Source organism: Chlamydotis macqueenii, chromosome 6, assembly GCF_036417535.1.
Source record: "Chlamydotis macqueenii isolate bChlMac1 chromosome 6, bChlMac1.mat, whole genome shotgun sequence".
NCBI lineage: Eukaryota > Metazoa > Chordata > Aves > Otidiformes > Otididae > Chlamydotis > Chlamydotis macqueenii.
The window spans coordinates 13,998,202-14,012,795 of record NC_141561.1 but is presented as its reverse complement, the minus strand read 5'-3'; the positions used below and the strand labels follow the sequence as shown (position 1 = coordinate 14,012,795).

Genomic DNA, 14,594 nt, shown 5'->3' with positions numbered 1-14,594 from the left:
AATATTTTTTTTTAATTTAAATTTTGGGTAGCATCATTGAAAGAATTAAAATTCAAATTAAGTTTGTGCTTTCCTTCTTTTATTTGTATGTACAGTATTTTCCCTCCCTTAATTGCTGGGATTTTGCAGCCTTGAAAGAGGGCTTTTTGTCTTGGGTTGTGGGGATTTTTTTTCCTGCCAGGAAAATTTTGATGTTGCAACATGGAAAACACAAGGCTTTGAATACTTGCCCTTTGTTAGAGAAAGAGCTCCTTTAAGGGCTTGCATCTTTATTCTGTTTATTGATGTGGAAGCCTTTCTTCTGAAGGCCCCTCTTTTCTTTTTCCTTAAAGAAAGGGCAAGAACTCAAGTACTCGGGTTTTCCATGTTATAACATCTGTGTATTTAGTTAGGGCACAGAAGAAGGGCTCATAAAAGCCCCAGTGTTTCCCCATCGCATGTTTTTCCCTGAGGAGAGCTCTCATGCTGGAGGCAGCGTGGCTGTTTCTGAGAAGGAGCAGAAGCATCTACCTTGCCTTGCTCACAGCATGGGCACCTCTTACCTCTTCAGAGTGACTTGGGGTGTGGGAATACAGAATATAAGCCGTGGCCCCTGCACTCCATCTGTTCAGCGCCCAAAATTCTAATTCCTCAGCTGAAGTCAATATCTGATGAGGGCCACCCTCTCCCTTCACTGTTGATGGAAGGAAGATGAAGACTGTGGGGATGGCTTTCCTCAGCCTGAGACTCTTTGGTGTGACTTGTCAATTCAAGTTAAGTTTTCCCTTCAGCTTAGCTACCAAGCTGCAGGGCAGCTGGGGATGGAGTTTCTCTGTGGCCCCCGCTTTTGAAGGATAGCTGCGGTGCCAAGAGGAAGGCAAGACCTGGGGAGGGAAGCACCATGAGGAATCCGGCTCTGCTTTGCCTGCTCTCCCTGTCGCAGTGAACCAGGCTCCTATCTGCCTGCCGACCCATCCAGCACCTTTCAGGCTTGCACATGTGCTGCACGTACCTAGCCAAAGGGATTTCACTGGATTCTGCTCGCAAAAATCAAGCCGTATGCGTTGTGCTCACCTTTCCGAGCATGAGATCGAGGCAGGCACAAACAACTGCGTCCTGTCTCTGAGCTTTGTGATGTGCAGCCGCTCTTCTGGATGCTGGAGGGCAAGGCACTCCAAGAGCTGTGTTGAGCTGCTTTCAGGACCGGCTGCAGCAATGTGCAGTCACTGCTTGGAACGAGCTGCTGGTGTCTGATTCAGGCAGTGAAACCCAAGGGCTGAAGGATAGAAACTGTGTTTAACCTGCCTATCATGCCACGGACAGTGGAGAAACTCTCTTGAGTTGATCTAGACACCTAGCTGCTCAGCAATGTAAAGATAAAGATGTAGGAGGGAATTTTGCCTAGGTGTAAAAAGAGAAGATCTGAGCTTCCCAAAGGCTGGGGGGGCTGTGTTTGAATCTGAACTGAATCCAGCTTAGGCTCTAGAAAAAGCAATGCCATGACTTAGATTTCATAGTGTGCCCTTGGCTTAGATTTACATGTCTAGGTCTCTGGATGAGCACTCAGAGCACAGTTGGTTACAGAGACATTGCCACATAAAATACCTGGAAGCACCAAATGCTTTTATTTTGGGCCACAAATTCCTGTGTATTCTTGGTTTCCTGTGTCTGCTGGGAAGTGCTCTCTAAGCAGCCACACTCTTGCCTAACCCATCAGGATTCACAGGAAAATGGCATGGAGAGCTCTAAGCGGGCAGGAATCAATTAGCAAGGAGTTCATCATAACAGTTGGGGGTCACATCCTCTGGAAAGCAGAAAAGGCCATCTCTTCTCTCAGCAATCTCTTACCTGCAAAGCAGGAGACCTTCCTGCTGGGCTTTCTCAGCCTAATTGCCCTTAGTTTAGCCTCCAGCTGATTGCGTGACAGCTCTGTAAAATGGCTTTGTCCTCTTTGGATGTCTGTTTCTACGTCAGACATAGTCCTTGGCTTCTCTGTCCTCGATCTTTAACCCAAGGCTTTTGTTAATGCTCCTCCTTGCTGCTGCTTTGGTTAAGTTTGTGGGAACTTCACCAAGTTTGCTGTTGGAAGTCCCTGACCACGTGCTGCACGGCCCATGAATCTGATTTCAGTTCTTGGAAGAATGAGGTAGGGGAAACCCGCTGTGCTTTGCTTCACCCTTGTTTCCACGCTGGCTTTTACATGTTGCTGGTGGGGGAACTGCCAGTAAGAGGCAACTGCTGTTTAAAAGTGTACCAGGGGAAGAGAGACCTCACAGTTCTCTGCTCATTATTATTTCTATGACTTCTGGCATCTTGTCTGCAGAAATGGGAATTTTAAAAGAAAGTAGCTGGCTAACATCCTAAGTCTCCTCAGCCCTTTGGGAAGCCAGTAAAATCACCTTCCCCATTTCACCTTCCCAAGATTTCTCCTTGCTACTTTCCCATTTCTGTAGGTAGGTCTTCTTGAAGCTTTTCTATCACAAGATTACACCAGAAGCAAAGCGCTTCCATCTGGCCTTTTTTCGATGCTGATGCTTCCCACGATGTGGACTTGTCCTGCCCACAAAGGATCCAGATTGCATTCTCCTCTCTCTTGTTTACAATTCATCTAGCACAAATCTGTTAGGATGGGGGGATTGTCTTTATGAAGAGCACATTTGAAGTTAAAACAGGGACTTTCTCTGGCCATCCACACGAAGCTTAACTTTGCGTGAATAACCCATCTGGGATTAACCTTAACCTTCACTGCTGCATGCCTTTTACTTGCATTTCCAAAGTGCCATTTTAAATGCTGCCTGGGCTTGCTCGCCTTTCTACGAATGCTGTGAGTGAATTCCCTTTAAATAGCAGCTGCTGACACAGCAGCTCTGCCTGTGTTTAGTGCGATGCCGTGGCCAAGATCCAGGCCAGGCAGGAGCGGCAGGACCGCAGCCCTGTGCTGTCCCTCTGGTATCTCCGCAGCCCTCCCCGGGCTCAGCCCCTGCCCTCTCACAGCGGGTGAAAAGCTTTGGAGAGCCAGCAGCTCCGGATGGGTTACTGGGTGCAAAAGCAGAGCTGGATGCTCCTCACTTGTTTCACAGCAGGTTTGCAAATGTGCCAGAGCCAGGGGAAGTCCCTAAGCAAATTACCATGCAGGATAGGGCACATGCATCTCCACCTGCCCTGTCTCGGGGGGGAGGGAGGGCAGGAGAGCCTGGCCCCTGCAAGAAGCTGTCCCACTCCACCGCAACTGGGTATGTGAGTTGGAGAGGGGAAGGGAGTGTGTGTTTGGGTGTTGGTTGTCAACTCTCAGCCCTGCCCTGATATCGCGTCCAGCTGCTGCAGGAGTCAGATGAGGGCAGCCCAGCCAGGTTGGGCGGGTAGGAAGGATTAATTTCCTTTTCCATCCTAGCCACGCGGTCCTGGCCTTATTCCATGGTAGCAAGTCTGCCCAGGGCATAGAAATTCACCAGTATATGCAGTGTCTTTGGGTTGTTTTTCTATTTTCTTTTTTCTTTTTTTGTACAGTCCTTAAGAATAGCCTGCTGCCTTTGAGCTGAGACCTTGTTTCTTAGATTTAGAGAGGAGAAGCAAGATAAAAGGCTATGAAGAGACACCCGTGACTTTCCAGCAAGCTCCAACTACTTGCAAATAAGCCTAAACCTCAGGGTCTCTGCAAGAGCCTAGAAGCTCTTTTCACCTGAAGGGCTCATGGAAACAGACATTCAAGACCAGCTAAGTCAGGCGACCGAGTGAGGCTGAAGGCTTTAAAGGGCCTGCCATCACCAAGTAAGGTCTCCAGACCCTCCAGCGTAGCTGCCTTTCCTCCAGATGTGTAGTGAAGGTGTGGGCTGGCTCAGGGAGTGCGCTGTGATGTGCAGCATGTCCACCTGTGGCCACCTGTGCTGAGTCAGCAAGTAATGCTGGCAGCAGAGTGGGCTTTATCCTGGCCTCATCTCAAAATCAGGGCAGCCTGAGTACTCACCCCTACAGTGAACATCTTGCTAGGACTGTGGGCCTGCTCAGACTAGAAGAACCTGTATCAAGCCCTGCTGCTCTGTCAGCAGTATGCTCCTGCCACAGTCTCCATCCACGGCTGCCCTGGGCTTTCCCCATCACTCGTGGGCAGCAGATGCTAACACTGTGGCTGTACAGTGGAGGTGGAAACAGTTTTTCCACACAGCCCAATTAACTGGGATGTGAAAATGTTCCCAGTTGTCATGAAGGTCCCACATTTGCCTCCAGGATACAACGATGCATTAGGACTATTCTGTCTCAGCAGCTGATACATTTTGAGCTCACACAGTGTTTGTAGTGGCATAGCCTAAGCTGATGAACTCCTCTTGTACTCTCCTCCTGCCAGCCAAAATCTTGGCAGTGTGTGAAGCTGGGGCCCAAGAACTGACAGTGATGACGTGCATCCGTATGTGGTGTTTACCCAGAAGGCTGGCATAGCTTGCTCCATGTGTGGTCCATGATGTAGCTGATGGGATGCCCTGCAAGGGAGAGTGATGGAGAACCAGTGAATTATGGTCACATTAGAGAGAAGGTTAATCTGGTGTGGAACAGCATCTGGATTGCTGCCACAACTGGCCTGTTATAGGGGATTTGAGCATAGATCTAGGTATTGTCAATGCACAGAAACACAATCGCTATGTAGGGTATGCAATCCACTTAAAGCTTCTCCACCTGTTTTAACTATATATATATTTCTCAATATCAGCACACCACATGGGACTAAATATTGAAGGGGAGTTCCTCAAGGCTGTACTGTCTTGCTCTGGAAGCACATAACTGTGTAGAAATAATATGCAGGTACTGAGAAAAGGAAAACGCTTGTAGCTATTACTCTGGGTTGTCTCTCAGTTCTGTTTCACCATGTACTTTGTAGATTGTTCCTGACAGTTAAACTGGCATTTACTTACTCTTCCAGTCTTGGGTCTTTCCATGTGGGGTACAGAGAGGGAAAGATGGAGGGGCTGTGAAATACTTTGAGCTGTATTTTGCCAGAGAAGCAGCTCCGCAAGTTCAGTGGTCAGTATTTGATACTGGAAAAAGAAAGTAAAATCCACGTAGTCTTCTTCCTCTCCATCCGCTCCCAGCACAGGCACACAGCAATGAGTGGAGTCTGGGAGTGGTTTCTGTTTTGTAAAAAGAAACCACCTTGTCCATCCAACTTGCTTTCATCAAACCTTACAGCCTTTGAGAGGACCAAGCCCAGCAGAGGCAGAAAGGCCATGTAGGACACATAGCAGTGACAGCAGCCACAGGTCCTCACAGTAACTGAAAACGTTCATTTCTTCTGTCCTAGTTCTGGATACTGCGGGCCAAGAGGAGTTCAGCGCAATGCGGGAGCAGTACATGAGGACCGGAGATGGTTTCCTGATCGTCTACTCGGTGACAGACAAGGCTAGCTTTGAGCATGTGGACCGGTTCCACCAGCTGATCCTCAGAGTCAAGGACAGGTGGGTGCCATGGAGCCGGGCGCTGCCTGACCCCGCTCCTGCTGCTCTGGACACCTTGCTGTGGGGATGGTTATACTTCCACATCTCGTCTTCCCTTTCGCCGCCTGGGTGTCCTGGGACAAAAATCCTTACATGCTCTGTGTGGGTTTGTAGACCTACGTATGAGGAATAAGAAGTTTTTTACCTTTTCTGATAAGCTTTTACTGCTTTCAACATAGAAAGGCTCAGTAGTGTTATGATGGAATGAAAATGGGTCTGGAAGGGAGAAACTCCAGCCAAAATGATCTGGTGAAGCAGTGTGAGAAAGGCAGACACCTCTGAAGGTAATCAGTTTGACTCTGAAGAGGGAGAAGGATGCTCTGTGCACAGTGCAAACACTTTAGGAAAACCAGTGAGGAGTCAGTAAGCGTTTGGCCCTAATCCTTTTGTGTGTGCTGGCAGCATCCCCTTTCCGTGGTTTCAGTTTGTGCCCAACACACCTTAGAAGGTCCTGCATGATTTGGGGCTGTGAACCAGTGTCTGGAAGGGAAAACCCCTCACATTGGAAGGAACTGTATTTCTTACAAGGGGTGTAATGGAGTTAATGCATGGTGCTCTACAGCCACCGTTTTCAATTAATAAAACATCTCTGCGTGACTGGGGAGACAGCAAGAGAGGTCGCCGCTCCCGTCCTTGTGTGTGCACGGGAGAAGGGAGCGCTGAGAGTTTAATCATGGTAAGCAAATGTGTCCTGACACAACGAGGGGAAGCTGTCAGGGTTTTATGTCCAAGAAAACTCCCTCTTCCGATCCCGGTTCAAGAGGCAATGAATCCATCCTCACTGGGTGGGGTGTGAATTAAGGCCTTATATGTCTGCAGCTTTGAAACACTTAGTTTTTCCGTTCATAATGGCTTTTAATTATGGAAGTCATCAAGAAAAGCCACCAGAGGGTTAGAGCCTTGTTGCTGGCTTTCTTTCGCAGCTCTGAATAACTTCCCCACAGGAAGGGTGGACTCGTATCATGTGAGGTTCACAGCTGACAGCTCTTCCAGTAAAGCATCCAAAGCGGAGCCCACAAGAGTGAAAAGTAAAGGAAAAACCACCCTTTGATTTCATCTGAGTGAAGAAAAATGTCAGTCACTCAGTCTGCTTCCCGGATAAGGACAGTCTTTTCTTCACTGCCAGCTCAGCTTGGAGCACATTAAATCTATGTCCGAAAGGTGAAGAAGACAGGACAGCGTTTCCTGTAACTTGCCCCAAACCGAGGTTTCATCTAATGTCGGTTTTATCTAATTTAACTTTGTGAAAATGAGATGCAGTATTCATTGATTTGCTACGGACTGAAACTTTTACCCCTCCATGCACTGCGCAAACACTGCGGCCGGCGTGTGAGAAGCAGGAAGTGAAACAGGCTGGTGAGGTTGTTTTTGTTTCCCTGCTCAACGCCACTGAAGCGCAGAGCGCGAGGAGCTTAACACTTCATCCAAAACCTGAGCTTGTTCAGAAAATCGCAGCGGTAGGAGCACTGTGAGTAAAGAAACCATCCCACCTGACCCACAGGTATCTGGGAACAGAGCATCGCCCTGGTTTTCAAGCTAGCAGTCAGTTTTGGCAATTTAAAATCCAAAGGAATTGCAGGCTGCTGCGTTAGCTGAGCTGTTCAAAGCCTTCCTCCTTTTTCTTTCCATAACCTTCATTACAGCAGAACTTCCAACTACAGTAGGTTTGTCCAGCTAGCAATCGTACGGCTCACAACAGGGAACAAAGTCCCCATAGATTTTTATGCCTGATGTAAACAAGGCAAATGAGACACTGTCCAAATGTAATCCCTTTCTTATCAATGTGCTGCGAGCCAAAAAGGAATCAAATAATCCAGACAAGCGAGTGTTTTGCTCCAGAATGATTTGAGTCAAAATGTATCAATGCTCAGGTATTAAAATTAAATCAAAGCCACATTATCAGAATGAATAACTGTAAGTCCCATTTAAAATGCAGAGTGCAGTACAGTATTTTTCCAGCCAGAGCAATGGGGCAGCGTGCCAGAGGGAAGATGGAGCCCTTATCGTCTCGATGAAAAATGACACAGAAACGCTGTCTGAAAATCCAGAGTTACTCAGGGAAGTGTTTTATGCAGAAATGAGTAGAGCCAGCTGCTCCTTACCCCAATAAAGTCAGCTCTATTACAGCAGAGAACACTGGAATCATTTTAGGAGGGCTTAAAGCTAAATAAAAGAAAATAATACTGCAATAACTGTCAATTATCAGAAATGACCGCCTCCCTCCTAGCAGTGGGTAGAGGCCCTGCAGCACGACTTTACTCTGTGTCACGCAGCTGGAGGAGAGGCTGCCACAGGGGAGGTGGGGTGGGAAGCAGCTGCATTGCCAGCAACTCCCATGACACAAGCTGGCTTGGTTCGGTTAAATCACCGGAGCTACAGGACTTTCCGCCGGGGGAGAGCCTGACCCACACAGCTCGTCAGGAGTGCCTTGCACTGGACGTGCTGTGGGTAGATGGGTCTCTTCTAAGGCTGTGGCTGAAGACAGTCACTTACATGGTTGGACTTCATGATCTTGGAGGTCTTTTCCAACCTTAAAGATTCGATGATTCTATGCCTGGTAAAGTTAGAGAAATACTGAGTATCATTACAGAGGCAGATGGTTTTGGTACAAAAGGATGCTTGTTCATCAGGTTTTTGCTCTGGGATTAGAAGTAGGAGATGGTAGGTAACAGCATCTGGAAGCTTAGCAAGACTCTTTGGTTCCCTCCAGCCTCCTTCCAGCTACCACTGCCGGTTTTTCAGTTTGTCTTGGGGTAACAGCTGATGGGGCTCTTTGCTCCCCCTCATTTTCTCCCCTGTTTGATGCCCCTCTAAGCACCAGCTCCCAGAGCCCATTTTTTCTTCCCCCACAGTTGCTCTCAGTGGATGACCAGGACATGAACTGGCACCAGTTCTTTCACCACACCTCGTTACCGTGCAGTGATGAGCAGCTGCCAAGTCCCAGTCTCCTGTTAAAGATCTGTCTCTATGTCTCAGTTAATTTCCTGACTAATTCTGTAGTTCTTTCCTCACCTAGCTGGATCATCAATCTTAGCTATTATCACGCATTGCAAAAATGATGACACTAAGTCCCTGAAGTGCCTGCAAATAGGAATGAATGTGTGCATGCACGCATGCAACTTGTCAAGTAAATTTTTACAGTATGAACATGTGTGTAGCATAGTCTGGAGCCTGATGTGTGTTCATTTGATCTTTCTTTATATTTCTTGACACGTATGTGGTATGTCTGTAGCTGAAAATGTTTGATGATGTCAACATCAGAAAGTGAAACTTATGCTCAGCATTTTTTATTGTAGTCTGCTAATAATTGGGTGGTGGTTTTGATTTTTTTCCAGAGAGTCCTTTCCAATGATTTTGGTGGCGAACAAAGTTGATCTAATGCATTTACGGAAGATTACAAGAGAACAGGGAAGAGAAATGGCAACAAAACATAATGTAAGTTGCGGGATTGTTTAATTGGTTGTTCTAAGTCCCATTACAGGCATTCAGAATTGAATTCTCTGCTCATTTGGAGCTGAATTAAAGCATTTCTCTTACAATCAGACATTTGCAATTACATTTTCGACTACTACAAAGTAGTAGCTATGCCGTTTCCTTTCAGTAAGGCCAGTTCATTATGGAAACTAGAACCTCTGCTGTGCACCAGGCTGTAGCAAAGCTGTGGCCATCACGAAGCCACGTGTACAAGGTGTCTGCAAGTGGTGAGAAACATGAAATGCTCAAAATGAGGGAAGAACATGTACCCTCTCTGAAAAAGCAGCATCAAGCACTAGGAAGTATACACAGGAGTCCAAGTTAGCTCGTTAAAGATAATGAAGTTACAGGGCTGTTAAACGTATCTGAATCTGGCCCACCATCTTAGCTCTGCATTATTCATGCTGTAGTTTAGCCCAAGAAATTGGTCTGGATGGGTGCAGATGACATGATACTCCGCTAATCACCTCTAAATGCCAGCAGGCCTGAATACCCAGAGGAACTGAATGGAAAGGTAAAGGCAAACATGTCTGAGACCTCGTGGAACCTTGCTGGGCCTAAACAGCAAACTGTGCGGTGTTTCTGAAGAAGCCAGGATGGGAGTTTGGCAGGGCAGGCTCCCTTCCTCCCCTCCCCAGGGAAGCTCGTTTCTGTAGGAGCCAGGACACCTAAACTGCAAGGCAACATGTTGCACCCATCTGTACGCACACGCTTTGGAAAAGGCCGTGTACAGAAATACCTTCGCAGAGGCAGTTTTATAAATCTGCTAGCGTGCTGGACAAGTGCTCTAGGAGGCCCCATCTGGCTGTCAGCCTTTGAAGGAGAAGATCATTTTACACTGAAGGGGAATTGTAGTCATGAAATATTCACGCAGTAGCCCTAATAAAATGTGGCAAGCAAGAATTTTTGGCAAGTGCTTGTCTTTCAAGAACCTTCAGTTATTTTCATGTCTGCAAGCACAACTTAGGGGGAGAGAACACGTGACGACATGAAGTCTGTGATTATTCTTCCCCAAACCTGGAGCTCCCATAGCAGCTGTTTTGCCTGGTGCTTATTCCAGACCTTTTGTAAGCACTTGCTGACCTTGCTGTGAGCGTGAAGGTGTTGATAGCAGTGTCATGACAACACTTTGTTTACCTGGTCTCTTAGGCACCCATTTCTCCAGCCTTTAGGATTTTTCATTTTGAAACTTGTTTGCTACCAACACGTGGGCTGTTGCCAATCTCTTTTATGGTACGCTTCTCTCCTCCAGATTCCCTACATAGAAACGAGCGCCAAGGACCCACCTCTAAACGTTGACAAGGCCTTCCATGATCTCGTGAGGGTAATAAGGTAAGCTGCAAATGCTTCACGTCCTCACTGCCCGTGGATGGGATGTGCAGGAGTCCTGGCCTGGAGAGCCAGGAGCCAACTTTTGGGGAGCAGAGGCCAGGTGGTTCGGTTGGGGGTGGGGGATTTCTGGGATTTATTGAACTTTATTGTACTGTATCTGCATAGAGATGTTACTAGCACTTAGTTACCTTTGTAGGAGATCAGTGCTAGGCAGGTTGTGTTCAGAACTAGCTGTGGCCATGATGAAAATATATTATTCAATGAACAGTGCAAAGCCTACTATAATGATCAGCTTTAAAAGGCTGATGTTAAAAGCTTTGGAGCAGTAATGTGGAATTTTGTCCTCTCAGGGTCTCACATTATCAGAGGTTAAAAAGGACTGGCAAAAAATTCTACAAAATTCTACTGTTGTAGGTGACTTCTAACATTTTCTGCTCACTACATGGAAAAAATTAGGCCGCTTTGTATGAGAAACAGCATGACCTAATGGCTAAGCCACAGGTTTCCTCCTCAGACTGCAGAGGTTTGTTCCCCGTTTTGGCATGAGCTTCCTTTGCTCGCTTTGGCAAATGCCTGCTCTCCGAGTGAACCCGTGCTCCTGCTGCCGGCAGGGAGGGACTGCTTCCCAAAATCCAGGCTACGCTGCAGGAAAAGAGCTGCACGCACATCTCAGCGTCTCAGCTGATAGCCTCACATCTCTCTGAGAATATTTGTTTTTCTGGCACCGGTTGCATGCCAGATTTTTCTAGGCCCTCATTTTCATGTTTTGGGAGGGTGCTGAGCTGAAATCATGCTCCTTCCCAACGTGCAGTCAAAGTACCTCACTTGGCAATTAAACCATGAGGCATTTATTCACAGCGTATCCGTACTTGTGAATCTCAGTGCAGCCTCGAGTCAGCCTCCATCAAAAGCAGATGGTACTGCCCACTCTCCCCACATGTCTCAAAAGCAGGGGGCAGAAAGTCTTTGGAGAACTATAGAGCTGAGTTGGAAATGTCCCAAGCTATTTCCCAACTGTTCTGTAATTCAGCATTAGCTGCCTCGATACTACTTTTGTGTTACAGCGAGCTCTTACCACCATCTATTCTACTCTGGGGGGGAAAAAAAATAGTCAGAATAAGACGGTGAGTCTCCACTTGCTTTCTCTACATAACATGACTCCAGACAGGCTGGAAGGAGCTGTTGTAATGAGACATCACTAAATTCAAGCCCTTAAAAGGCACTCTGTAACCTCAAAAATAGGCGATGCATCTCAGTTCCCTGAGTAGTCGGTGTGAAAGTCATTGCCAGCCAGGTGAAACCCTCCGTGGTGTAAAGGGCACCAGAGATGTTCACAAGAGCTGGGATTCAGCTTAAGTCAGAGAGCAGAGAGATGCTGTGTGATCTAGCTGGTCATTTGCTACAAAGCAGTTTTGCTTGGTCTTTGGACATTGCAGACTGTCTGCAGCCATAGGATGGCATCACCCATCAAGTACTGCTTGTCTTCAAGTGCGCTTTTCCAGATGAAATGTGGATTTACAGCTCCTTAATACCTGTGTCATGCCTAGAGTGCTTTACAAATGCAGAGGGCCCTCAGAGCCCTTGTGACTTTGCAGGGTGAGGATGCTCGTTCAGGGTTGGCACTGCTGGTGCTCCTTCCACTTGGCTGATTCCCAGTTTATTTAGCTTTTTGCAAGAAGCTGTTGTCTGGAAGTAATCCAGAAAGGAGTGGGGTGACAGAGTCCACCCGATGGATCTCTTACATTTCCTGATATCCCAGTGCATACACAAGCACTGTCACTGCAGAAATCCTGAGTGGGTTGCAGGACATAGCTTTCTGGATCTCTTAAATAGTTCCAGAACATTGTGACCAGCTTGCAGCCACTTAATGTTTATTCAAATTAACTTAAAAGTATTTTTTAATTTCAGCTTTCTACTTTTGAGCTTTAAGGTTTCATGTTTTTCATGCCTCTAGGCTTCATACTTGCTGGGAAAAAAAAAAAGTCTTATTAGTCAAAGCTGAGTTTTTCAGATGGTTGCAAGCATTTGGGAGCTGAGGCTGTCAGAAAAACACCCAATAAAGGACTAATGATTTGTCCCCCACCAGTGTCTCATTCTGGTCTGGATAATTTTTTGTCTAAACACTCAGTTTAGTGCCTGGCATATTAGATAGCAAAGGGGCTGGTTTTGAACTATTCAAACTGTCAGGTTGGTTATTTAGACGCTGTTTGAATCTACGGAAGCTGCCAGTGTTTGTATGGTTGGTTTATCTTGCAATAAAATCTAAGTTTACGGGCTGCCTGTCAGATGTTTGAACTACAAAGCCCTCTTCTGTTGAATTTGCACTGCTGGGCTAGCTGAGTGGCTGCTGCAAACAGGTACAGTTGCTGACAGGCATTTGGGCAATGCCTCATCTTAGTGAAAAGGGAGAAGCCCCCAGCGTAACATTTTGGAGGTTTTTCACAACCCACCTGACTGATGGGAACTGCCAGGACACAGCTAGGAGGGCTCTCAGCTGCTTGTTTCTGGTGGCTGAGACTTTGGACAGCCAGGGGCATCTTTCTGTGGTCAGCTCGCACCCCATTGTCTGTGCTCTGCACAGCTTCCAGGGGAGGCCAGGGCCCCAGCAGCAGCAGACTTGGTTTTTTCATTATTATTTTTTAATTCCTCTCCATAACCAAGGCCACAGCAGCGCAGCTGGCTAAGGGCAGTGCCGTCTGAAAGCAAATCTTTCCAGGAGTGTTTATTTCTCCGTGTACTCTGTATCTCTTTCATCCTCTTCTCTAATGAGCATTAGCAGCGGTGTGACGGATGATGTTGCGTTGCTTAGAGCATCCCTGTTTCTCAGAGCCGCCGCCTGGCAGGGGAGGAGGCAGGAGTTCACCCAGGGCAGCCAGAGGCACAGTGCCCTGGCAGGACATTCATCCCTGCGGTTAGCCTTAATGGTTGCTTATGGTTTCTTTCCTCCTTCCTTAAAAATGCAGGTGGTTGTCTTGTTAGCTGTGTGGCATGAAAAGCCATGTTGTGGTGGAAGGGTGTGTGGAGGTACATATGCAAATACACATATGTACATCAAGATGCCACTCTGTTGGCTGCTCAGGGCTCTGGATGCTGATGTGTTACCCAGCCTTGTGTCTCACCTGCTTATTTTCCTCTCTGTCTCCCAAAACAGGCAACAGATCCCAGAGAAAAGCCAGAAGAAGAAGAAAAAGACCAAATGGCGAGGGGACAGAGCCACGGGTTCCCACAAACTCCAGTGTGTCATTTTGTGACGGGACTGCCTGGGAGTGCCTTGGACGCTTCCCTCCTCCTCCCTTGACCCACTGCCAACCCAGGCGAGGGGCAGCAGCACGACCCCGCCGCCCCCTCAGGCTCCCCACAGGGGCTCAGGCTCAGAGGAGGCAGCTCGATGGGGTCCGGATCCCCCCGGGGTGGGGCTGCACGTTGGGGCCGGCGTGGGAGCTGCACGAACGGAAGGCGGAAGGGATCAGCAGGACCTTGACTCTCAAACATCCCCAGCGCCTTCCAGGGGCCTCCATGATGTTTATTTAAAAAAAAAAAAGGAAGAAAAAAAAAAAAGAAAAAAAAAATGTTGGTTTTATCTGCAAACATTTCTCCTTGTGACCCACTTCTGAACAGCCATGAATAGCCCCCCTGTTTGGTACAGTCGTCTGTGTATGTGTGGGGGAAGGGAAAGGACTTTTCTTTTCTTTCTCTTAGTTTTTTTTTTTTGGTTTTTTTTTTTGGTTTTTTTTTTTTTTTTTTTTTCCTCTTCTCCTTTTTCATTGTTTGCTCAGCGAGTGTTGGGTTGCAAAGAAACACGGCCAGGGTTAGATTTTTTGCACTGAACTCTTTTCTGCGGCAGTGCCAAAACACGACTTCATATGAAAGTGCATGGATTTGGAGGAAGAAAATGAATTCCAGCTGCTCTGGGTGCTCCAGACATTGTGTCAGACTCTGGAGGGCAGCCAGCTCACAGACCATAAACTCCAGCTTAGGAAAGGAGGTTTGGGCTTGGATTATTTTTTTTTCTTACCCTTTGTCAAGAGGTTTTGTTTCTGTTTTGTAATTTGGGGCATGTCAAAGTTAAGACGTTTTGTTAACCTGGAAGTATTTAAATTAAAGTAATTTACAAATGTGGAAGGGTATGTCATCTTTAAGGGGAGGAAGAAGGCAGAGAGGAAGTAAAACCTGAACTAAATTTGTTATCTGGGTGTTGAATTTCTCCCTCATAAATGTGTGTAAAGTGGTGCGATCTAAATCCTTCTTTATTATTCCTTAACCTTTCCCTGCAAAGCCACTCTTGGGCAGATTAGTTGTTTTGCTTTTCCCAGGCTCATCTTGCAC

General features: G+C 47.0%; 1 protein-coding gene across 3 annotated transcripts in view; it reads left to right on the top strand.

The window, feature by feature from the left end:
• MRAS (muscle RAS oncogene homolog) overlaps window positions 1–14,390 on the top strand; it is a 40,646-nt gene extending 26,256 nt beyond the window's left edge. For all 3 annotated transcript variants that reach the window (XM_086750907.1, XM_086750908.1, XM_086750906.1), the window contains exons 3-6: window positions 5,270–5,423; window positions 8,798–8,897; window positions 10,189–10,268; window positions 13,420–14,390. In XM_086750907.1, the coding sequence (XP_086607033.1) occupies window positions 5,270–5,423; window positions 8,798–8,897; window positions 10,189–10,268; window positions 13,420–13,519 (434 nt within the window). In that variant the 3' untranslated portion in view covers window positions 13,520–14,390. The remainder of the gene's footprint in view (window positions 1–5,269; window positions 5,424–8,797; window positions 8,898–10,188; window positions 10,269–13,419) is intronic.
• Window positions 14,391–14,594: the final 204 nt, after the last annotated feature.